The sequence below is a fragment of the Corylus avellana genome, chromosome ca1 (assembly GCF_901000735.1).
Source record: "Corylus avellana chromosome ca1, CavTom2PMs-1.0".
In the NCBI taxonomy this organism is placed as follows: domain Eukaryota; kingdom Viridiplantae; phylum Streptophyta; class Magnoliopsida; order Fagales; family Betulaceae; genus Corylus; species Corylus avellana.
This window is the reverse complement of record NC_081541.1, coordinates 43326700-43337219: the sequence shown is the minus strand read 5'-3', so window position 1 is coordinate 43337219 and position 10520 is coordinate 43326700. Positions and strand designations below refer to the sequence as shown.

At 33.1% G+C, this 10520-nt stretch overlaps 1 protein-coding gene across 2 annotated transcripts; it reads left to right on the top strand.

The window, feature by feature from the left end:
• Positions 1-537: 537 nt before the first annotated feature.
• Positions 538-9222, top strand: LOC132167129 (CO(2)-response secreted protease-like). 2 transcript variants are annotated; one of them, XM_059578029.1, is made up of 11 exons: positions 538-782; positions 904-1004; positions 1107-1204; positions 1638-1793; positions 2801-2912; positions 3773-4313; positions 5189-5289; positions 5943-6185; positions 7020-7134; positions 7264-7477; positions 8609-9222. In XM_059578029.1, exons 1-11 carry the CDS (start codon positions 696-698, stop codon positions 9157-9159), a joined length of 2319 nt encoding a protein of 772 aa, XP_059434012.1. In that variant the 5' UTR covers positions 538-695; the 3' UTR covers positions 9160-9222. The 2 variants fall into 2 exon arrangements, with proteins under 2 accessions (XP_059434012.1, XP_059434011.1); XM_059578028.1 differs by having other exon boundaries at positions 1635-1793.
• Positions 9223-10520: the final 1298 nt, after the last annotated feature.

The window sequence follows — 10520 nt, the reverse complement described above, 5'->3', positions numbered from 1 at the left end:
GGATCTAAACTGGGTATGCTTGTTAACGTGTTTTGAGAGACATTTTTTGTTTTTAGTTTGAAAAAAAGTGTTCTGATGTGATATAAAGGTGAAAACTGTTTTTGTGCTTTGAATTGTTTATTAATATATTTGTCTTGGGAATAGAAAACAAGAAATTTAACAAACATTCCGAACTTGAATACCGACAATAGGACTTTAGCTTGAAGTTTAGTGTAATATAATCCAATTCTAGATGAAAAGCACATGGTATAGCTGCCCATATTCAAAATAACAACAAAACAAAGATAATCATCATCATCATCAGCCTTGCAGTCAAACTCATATTGTTGTCAGTACAGCCTTGCAATTGTGCCAAGCCACCTCTACCAAAAGAGGAAGCCAAGAATAAAGAAGGCATATAAAAACTAACTAAAATACACGTAAAGGAGAAGAAAATAATGGAAAAGAAAGAGATAGAGAATAAAGGGGAAATTAAAGAAAGAAAACTGCACATGCCATTGAAGCCATGTAAGGCTTCTTCCTTCCCCTGCTCCTTTCCAAAAGAGAGGTCTGTTACTTGCATTTCAAGTCTATGAATTCCTTTTCCCATGAACATGAGAAATAAATACTAAAAACCAAAAAGCAATTATTAGATAAGTTGTTTGCATTGGCAACTCTTTTCATTCACTTGTACAAGCACCCTTATCCTATCTCCCATGGCTTCCCTTCTGCAACTCCTCTGTTTCCTATCCACACATTGTCTTCTTATCTGTGCCATCTCCACATCTAATCAAACTCCCAAGGTAACACTTTGAATTGGGTTTTGCATCAAATTACAGTTTTCTCTCTGTTTTTTTCTGCTGATAGAAAGATCAGTAGACTTTGTTGACTTCTAGCAGTAAAACTTTGTTTGTTTCTTGGCAGCCTTATGTTGTTTACATGGGAAGTTCATCTTCAAATAGTGATGGAGATGTTCAAGTTTCAGAATCAGCTCATTTGCAATTATTGTCTTCCATTATTCCAAGGTCATCATCATCATCATTATCATCACCATCATCAATATTGTCCTTTATTTATTTTTTTGTTGCAATATTATACTTATAAGTTTCCTTTTTTCTTTTCTTCAGTGAAGAGAGTGGGAGAATATCTTTAATCCACCATTATCATCATGCTTTTAGAGGGTTCTCTGCCATGCTTACTGAGAATGAAGCCTCCATCTTATCTGGTAATTAATAATTATTATTTTATCTATTTTTTAAATACTTTTCCGCTTTTTATAATCTTTTGGCAAAGACAAAATGACATATCTGGATTTGTCTGTTGCTAAAAAAAAAATATCAATAATGCAAGGTTATGATAGTAATTTTGTATAGGGCATATATTCTTCACTTGTTAATTATGTATATATACTTTTTGAGACAATTGTGCGCACACACACAAGACAATACAAAGTAGGAATGTCAAACGTCCCTAATTATCGACGGTGAATAGGGTTTAGAGAATTTGAATCTTAAGCTCCATAGAACTAATTACTTCTATTTTATGATAATGGATCAGGCCAAAAATTATCACCCTTGTTGAAAAACACACTTGAATAAAAATTTGTATGCTTATATATATATATATATATATATGAATGGAAATGTGAAATTAAGCAGGCCGTCCTGAGACTGTATCCGTCTTCCCCGATTCTGTTCTTCAACTCCATACAACACGTTCTTGGGATTTCTTGGAAGAGGATTCAGGCATGAGGAGGGCAACCCCAAGATATAAGCATGGATCAAGTGATGTCATAATTGGGATGATAGACACAGGTAATTAACATATTTAATTATATAGTTTTGTTGATGTTGAAGAAACTTGTATGATTTTTTTTTTTTTTTTTTTTTTTTAAGTGTGATATGATACTATAAAGTGGTAAAATGGTGGTCTAGAGTGGTAGCTAAAATGAGCCACAAACATGTAAAAATTCTCAATAAAAAATGAAAATGAAATCTATTAACGGTTAAACTGTAATTTTACAATAAACTGAGTCATTTATCATACCACGTGTCAATTGACGATTAGTTGTGACGGAGACTCATATGTGCATCTAATGATTTCTGTGAAATAGCTGACGACACAGATCATTTTGAACAGATAACTTATGAAATCTTTAAAGTACGAACTTTTGATACGTAAGGATGAGTTCGGTATAAATGTAAACCACACAACGAAAGAAGTAATTTTCCTCTTATTATAACGAAGAAGGCAGTTGATTCAAGTTCAATATGGTGAGGGGGAAACCAGTTTAGTAGAGAATTTGTGGTAGAAGGGGTAGCTGCAGTCTTAACCAAGACAAAAGAGAAGAAGGGGTAGCTGCAGTCTTAACCAAGACAAAAGAGAAGAAGGGGTAGAGGACAAAAACAATAAAGTATAGAGGATGCCTGATAACTACGTTTATGTGTAAATTCATTCTTTAAATTCAAGAAACTAAAGTATGATTCCATATCCAATGCCTATATATATATTGAGGTGCAGCATCTCTAGACTAGGGATAATAAACCAGTTCAATACAAAAAAAAAAAAAAAAAAAAAAAAAAAGAAATCAAATCAAATCAAATCAAATCAAATCAACCAAAATTGTATGTTTGTTAATGTGTTTTGATGAGTGTTTTTTTTATTTTTGGTTCAAAAAATTGTTTTGGTGTAGTATAAATATGACAACTGTTTGTAGAAGTACAGTTATGTTTTTTAAGGAGTGTTTTATATTTAGAGTTGTTTGTTAATATTTTTATCTTAAAAAAAATAAAAGCATTGATATTTTGAATGTGTTGTCTAGGGATATGGCCGGAGTCTCCAAGTTTCAATGACAATGGAATTGGGAAAATTCCTTCAAGATGGAAAGGAGTTTGCATGGAGGGCCCTGACTTTAAGAAATCCAATTGTAATAGGTAAACCATATATATATATATATATAAATATTCTCTTATTCAAGTAAACTTTAAGCTCTAAAGATACTTGTCGTCTTAACCAGCAGATTCAATGAACTTACAAAACATTCTAGAGAAAAAGAGTACTCTTGTTCTGTTGCAAAGATGCTAGTAAAAAAACATGGAGCAAAAAGGTGGAGCAATGCTATATTTTACTCTCGCTTGATTGTACTGATGTGACAGTGTTTATTAGCATTTGGATCAACCATTGTTAAAAATAAAATACAAGAACTGATGGACAGTGTCACATCAAGTTAGTGGGATAAGAGTAAGATAAGAGTGTAGTACTATATATATAGCATTTCTAAAAAATGTATTAAGTAATTCTACTCTTCACACACCCATTTATTATCCTAATTTATCACATTCATTTCACATAAGTTGAAGTAGCGTGTTTTAAGTAGATTTTCTCATGTCAACCACTTCAAAAATAAAAGAAAAACTACTTAAAACACACAACGTCAATTAGTTTATACGTGAAGAGTAACATTACTAAAAAATGTATAGCGTGATAAGGAGAAAAAGGAAGACGTCTCTCTTGTGTGTCATGATATGATCTTATGGAACACATATTTCAATTCCAACTATTAGTTTTAACGAAAACTGGACTCAAGTCAAATCCGTTGTTTGGTGAGACAACATTGTTGTTGGGGTACATTGCAGGCTGAGGCGGAACCATCTATTGGCTTTGGGGGCTGGCCCAAGCCATAGGATGATCCCAAAAAAATAAAAATTTAAAAAAAATTGACCTTTAAAAATTAAATTTTGCCCCCCAATTTTTTTTTTTTTTTTTTTTAAATTTTATCGCTCCCAAATTGCAGGAAGTTGATAGGAGCAAGATACTACAAAATCCCACTGATGAAATCCAACGGTAACAAAACCAGCCCAGCCAAAACCTTCGGCTCACCAAGGGATTCTGTAGACCACGGCACCCACACAGCATCAACGGCAGCTGGCGCGCCGGCCGCCAACGCCAGCTATTACGGCTTAGCCCGAGGCACGGCAAAGGGCGGCTGGCCGTCGGCTAGAATAGCGTGCTACAAGGCGTGCTCGGAAGAAGGCTGCGCCGGCTCCGCCATCATGAAAGCTTTTGATGACGCACTTGATGACGGCGTAGACATAATATCAGTTTCCGTTGGAATGAACTCATTATTTGAAGCAGACTATTTAAATGATCCCATTTCCATTGGAGCTTTTCATGCAGAGCAAATGGGTGTCATGGTTGTCTGCTCTGGAGGGAATGATGGTCCTGATTCTTTCACCATTGTTAATACTGCTCCATGGATCTTCACTGTTGCAGCTTCTAATATTGACAGGGATTTCCAGTCCTCTGTGCTGCTTGGAAATGGGAAAACTTACCGAGTAAGATATTTTTATTGGAAAAATGAAAAATCAAAGTTTACCTGATTTGCAATTAACTCCATCTGGTATCAAAATGAACTCAAAAGTCTATAAAATATGTCAAAAAAATAATTTAGTCCTTACAATCAAATTCCGTTCACTGTCTTAACAGATTATAATAGCTTGAAACATTAGAACCAATAAAATTGTGATACTTATTCTATTTAGGTTAGTGTCAGACTAACGGAATCTGTTAAATTAGTGGACGGAATTTGAATGTAGAGACTAAATTGTATTTTTTGTATACCTCAAGGATCTTTTGATTCATTTTGATATCATGGGGATCTAATTGTAAATCAGGTAAACCACAATGACTAATTTTGCATTTTTCTTATTTTTATTAAGAGTGCGTTTAACACTGCGATTTTACTTACTGTAAGTGCAATTTTAAACCAAATTGCATCGTTTGGGAGTGCATTTTTAAAAATTGTGATTAAAAAACGTAGAAAATCTGCGTTTTCAAATCACAGTTAAGGGATATGTTTTAAAAAATGTACAATTTTAAAAGCCAAATTGCGTTTCTAAAAATCGCAAGTTTTCAAATCGCTATTTTTAAATCGAGTAATGTTATAAGTAAGACTTTATCTCTGCAAAAGTGATGTGAGGCTTTTAAAAGCATCATTTGATCAAAATCTAATAGTTATCGATCTGAAATTAAATGGTGATTTTAAAAGCTACATTACTTTCGGAAATAAAAAGGGTTAAAAGTCCTACTTATAGCATTATATTTTTAAATCGCAAACCTGAATAGACTCGAAAAATGCAATATTGGTTATTGTCTTGCTACATTTTTTGTAATTTTGCAATCCAATTTCTTTGTATCCATGTTTTTGTAGGCTTCTGCCATTAACTTCTCAAACCTGACCAAGGGGGAGACATATCTTCTCGCTTTTGGAGAGGATGTTGCTGCTAAGTATACCCCCGCAAATGAAGCAAGGTAGTCTTGGATCATTATTCTTTCACTATATATATTTCTTTTATCTTTTGAAAATGCATAATGATCATGATGTCTCTCACTTGATTGAACATATTTAGAAGTATCAAAATTGCCAAATTATCTTCATTAGGGAAAGATCAAGTTTATTCCCTAGGTTTTGTTGCGATTTCAATTTAATTTTTAAGTTTTCAATTTTGACAATTACGTGTCCAGAGTTTCTACTGGTTTTAAAGAGGTTTTTCCGTCAACTTATCCTCTAAGTAATTAACAATATGTCATGTCAGGCCTATCAATTTTTAATTTAAAGTAATTGTGCTACGTGACACGTACTAATTGGGACATGACATGTCAAACAAGAGTCACATAATATTAATTTATTGGTCTGACATAACATACTTTTTATTGATTGAAGGATAAATCTATTTGAAATCGGAAGAAAACCTAAAGACCTAATTGTTGAAATTGAAATCATGTGAAAACCGAGGGACTACATTTGATTTTTCCCTATTCATTATATTGAACCCAAAACAATTAGAGGCCAATTGTGTGTATATATATATATATATATATATTAAATCTCCCTCTAAATAATCTGCTTAATTTTCTTCATTGTCTAATTATGAAGAACAAATCCTCTTCACAATAAACTGCAGAAATTGCTATCCAGGATCATTGGATCAAAAGAAAGCAGCAGGGAAGATTGTTGTTTGTGTTGACAATGACTTATCTATTTCAAGAAGAATCAAGAAGTTAGTTGTGGAAGATGTGAATGCCAAAGGGTTGATTTTTATCAGTGAGACTGAGACAGGTGTCCCTTTTGATTCTGGGATTTTCCCATTCGCACAAGTTGGCAGTGTTGAGGGATTGCAGATTCTTAACTACATTAATTCCACCAGGTAATTAAACATTTATATATCTTCACTCTTTTTTATTTGACTTTATTAATTTTGTTGACATTCTCGATGTTCCTAATTCCCTTTCTAGCCACCTTTCTCACTCAGAGGTGATCAACTCTTACTCTTTGTGCTTTATTGTCCCCCAAATAATATTTTAATACTTCCTTCGCATTCCTTCTAGTGGGCTATTTTAATTAAAGGGACAAACATTACAAAATTCTCATTAACTTCAACGAGTTTTGAATTATTTATAAAGTTCAAAAACTCTCAATTAAGGGTATCGAACTTTTAATTTATTTCAGTTACTCCATTTCATTACATTTTTTCGTTAAATCTCTTCAAAATTTTCAAAATACCCATATTTTTTTATTATAAAAAATAAAATAAAAAATTGTAAAGATTCAAAGATTAATTTTTTTTTATAAAAAAAAAATTGGTATTTTGACAAAAATTAACGAAAAATCCTAACGGAATGAGGTAATTGAAAGAAATTAAAAGTCCGATACCCTTAATTGAGAGTTTTTAAACTTTGAAGGGTAGTGTCAAAACGAGTGAAAGTTCATGAGGGTTTTTTTAAGTTTCCCCTAATTAAAATGATCTAATAAATGATGGAGACAAGATTTGAACTCGTAACTTTTGCTCTTATACTATATTAAACCAAGACTTGTCCTGAAAATTTAAACTAATAAAAAAGAAAAAAGAGTGAATTTAATCATTTAATTAATATTTTGACCGTTATTCTAAATGATTGGGACATTTCTTGAGCTATATATGAAACTGGGGTGTTTGAGTTTCAATCCCGGCACACTCATTGTTGTATTCCTATAAAAACAGGAACCCAAAAGCAACAATCCTTCCAACAGTTGAAGTTCCAAGACACAGACCTGCACCAGTTGTTGCATATTTCTCATCCAGGGGTCCTGCCCAGCTTACAGAAAACATTCTCAAGGTTATTTTTCTTTCTCATGCTTCCATCCAAACATATATATGTAGCATATTTATGTGTATTTAACATGATTTACTAGCCTACATTTCTGATTTTAACCTTAATTAGTTTAACATTGATTTTGGCATTCAGCCTGATATAATGGCTCCAGGAGTGGCCATTTTAGCTGCCACAATTCCTAAAACTGAACCTGGAAGTGCGCCAATTGGTAAGAAGCCACCCCTATTTGCCATAAGATCTGGAACATCAATGGCTTGCCCTCATGTAACTGGTGCAGCTTCATTGATCAAGTCAGTGCACCCTGGATGGACTCCTTCTATGATCAAGTCAGCACTTATGACAACAGGTACATTTCAAAGGCAGGAAATTTACCAAAATCTGAATCATGCATCTCCGTTAAGGGACGGAGCCAGAAAATATTATGGGCTGGGCCAAGGCATAAGCTTAAAAAAAAAAAAAAAAAAGGTTCAAATTTCAAATTTTAATATTCTTGATTGTGGACTTGTGCTTGTTTATGGTTAGAAAGGTAACAAGATATATAATATAATGCTCGAGAAAGATAAAATTTAGTGGGTTGGGACAAATCTCAAATGGGTAACTTGTTTAATGGGTTAAGGCCAAAAGTAAGGTTAATATAGTTTTTAATAGGTAATGGCCAAAAAATTTGAGAATGGGTAACCATAGGTTTTAATGGGTATGGCCCAAAAGATTTGTTGGGTAAGAGCATTTACTGGGTGGGTCCTACATTTTTATTGCATAAAGCCAAAAAAAAATTAATAGGTATGGCCAAAAAAAATTGTGGGTAGGTGCCAAATTTTTTTTTTTTTTAGCTTGGGGGTGGGGGGCATTGCCTATACCGGTCTCCCCTCATTCCGTCATTGTCTCTATTTCATTTAAAATATATAATATTCATTTTATCATTGAAATTTAAAGTTTGTGCATTTAATTTTGTACATGATATCATATTATTTAAATTTTTAAATTTCGTGCTAATATTAAAATCAATCATGGGCGGTCCCCAAATTTTTTATATATTTTTTTAAATACATTTACAAATTAACTTTTGCCCCCCCTCCCCCCAAAAGAATTTTTTTTTTTCAAATTTTGCCCTTCCAAAACTAAACATTCTAGTTCCGACCCTGATATTAATGTAAACCATTAAATGTACTAACTTTAAATCTAGATATTACGTCTGTCTACCATTATCAAACAATATTGTGGGTATTATTGCATTGAAAAACTCAACATGTTATTAAAGAAGCTAGCATTTAAAGGCTAGTAGTGTTCTTTTAACAAGAATTTGAGGCAATGTTCATTAATTCAATAGACCCATCAATTCCACAAGAGTTGATTTGCTTCAAGTCATCTACTATTACTGCAAAGTTTATTTATTTCTTGGCATATTTCACATTTCATAAGAATGCACTTGAAAGGTATATAATGGTTTCATTAATTTTCTGTCTTTCTTATTCTGCAGCAACTGTGTACAACAACATAAGGAAACCTTTGACAAACAGTACGAACAACTTTGCAAATCCACATGAGATGGGTGTCGGAGAAATCACCCCACACAAAGCTCTCAATCCAGGATTGGTCTTTGAAACAACAACAGAAGATTATCTTCAATTCCTGTGCTACTATGGTTATTCAGAGAAAAACATAAGATCTTTGTTAAACACCAACTTCAACTGCCCAAAAAACTCCATTGAAGAACTCATCTCAAATATCAACTACCCATCTATCTCCATAGGCAAGCTCAGCCGGCATCAAACTGCCAAAACAGTCAAAAGAACTGTAACCAATGTGGGATTATCAAATACCTCGTACATTGCTAAACTGCATGCTCCTGCGGGGTTGGTGGTGAAGGTTTTTCCCAAGAAGCTTGCTTTTCTTGAGGGTGTGAAAAGGTTGTCCTACAAAGTGTCATTCTTTGGCAAGGAGGCTCCTGGTGGCTACAATTTTGGATCTCTTACATGGGTTGATGGCCGACATTCTGTCCGTACAGTGTTTACAGTGAATGTTGAGTAGTTTGAGAGAGTGATTTTGTAAAATAAAAATGGTGAAATTAAATTATATAAATTGGATTTTTTTTTTTTTTTTTTGGTGAGTTCATATTTAGGATGTACCAATAATGGGGTTGGATCTGCTACACTTGGCATGAAGTCTTTGAGATTTTTTTGTAATGGATAAATATCTAGTCCTCAGAGGAGACAGAGGCCTATAGATGAAAAAAAAAAGGATAAGTACTGAAAGTGAATGAATCATTTCGCTCTCTCTCTTGGACCAGGTCTCCTTCAATTGATTGAGCCACATAAGCAATAAAAATCTTAAAAACTAACGGGTGGCCGGATCACCTCTTAAGGTGGTTGGTTTCTCAAAAGTATAGTTAAAGTATGTCAACCACCTTCTCAATGAAGTTGTCAGCTGCCTTAAGTTGGGGGGAGCTGACCACCACCTTATCCTTTGAGATGGTGGTCGGGCACCTCAAAAATGTAGTAAGATCACCCTCTAACTGCTTTCTCAAAGAGTAAAATGATGGTCGGCTACCTAAGAATATAGTTAAGGTATGTCAATTTCCTTCTCAAAGGATGAAGAAATTGTCAACCAGCTCAATGTGTGGTTGGGGTGAGCCGACCACCACCTCACCCGTTGAGATGGTGGTCGGCTACCCCAAAGGTGTAGTGCAACAACTCCCTAACTCTTTATTAGTAGATGTTAAGTGTTAGTGATATGATACATCTATATGAGAGTAATTTATTTTTAACACATTTCGTTATAATTCTTTGTAATCTTATATAAACTTATCGGGATACTAAATAAAGTAAGCATAATTTAATTTCAAACCTTATGTTTGAAATTAAATTATTTACGCTGCTAATTTATAATTAAATGCTAATTAACAATATAAATTAGCAGCGAAAATAATTTAATTATATAAGTACCTCCGGCCATTGCTTTTCTCAAGCGATGGAATACACATGCCTTATTTATAAGTAGATCAATGACCCTCAATTAGAGTTGTTAGCTTAATTATTCCTCTCATCAAGGAATAAAAATCAAATAATAATCAATTCAGATTATTTGATTCCATAAAATAAAATCAATAATAAATTCAAATATTTGTTTCCACAAGAATCAAATCAATAATTTAATTCAAAATCTTTGATTTCACAGAATAACCTTTAATTGAAATAAATCACTGAACACCGTAATTATATATATTTTATAATCACAATAAATATATATAACACAAATAACATACTTTAAATAAAATTTCTTACACAAGTATCATTTGTGGGGCAACTATCATTGCAACATTAAAAAGTAAGTTCAAACACTTTTTTCTTGTCTATTTTGTTTTTCTTTATTCTTTATTTTTTAAAAAAACA

Bases quoted from the DNA above. Each gene is read 5' to 3' on its own strand.
- LOC132167129 (XM_059578028.1), top strand. From the start codon at position 696: ATGGCTTCCCTTCTGCAACTCCTCTGTTTCCTATCCACACATTGTCTT. The intron at 1,205-1,634 runs GTAATTAATAAT...TGTGAAATTAAG, and splicing joins TGAAGCCTCCATCTTATCTG to CAGGCCGTCCTGAGACTGTA. The intron at 4,314-5,188 runs GTAAGATATTTT...ATGTTTTTGTAG, and splicing joins GAAATGGGAAAACTTACCGA to GCTTCTGCCATTAACTTCTC.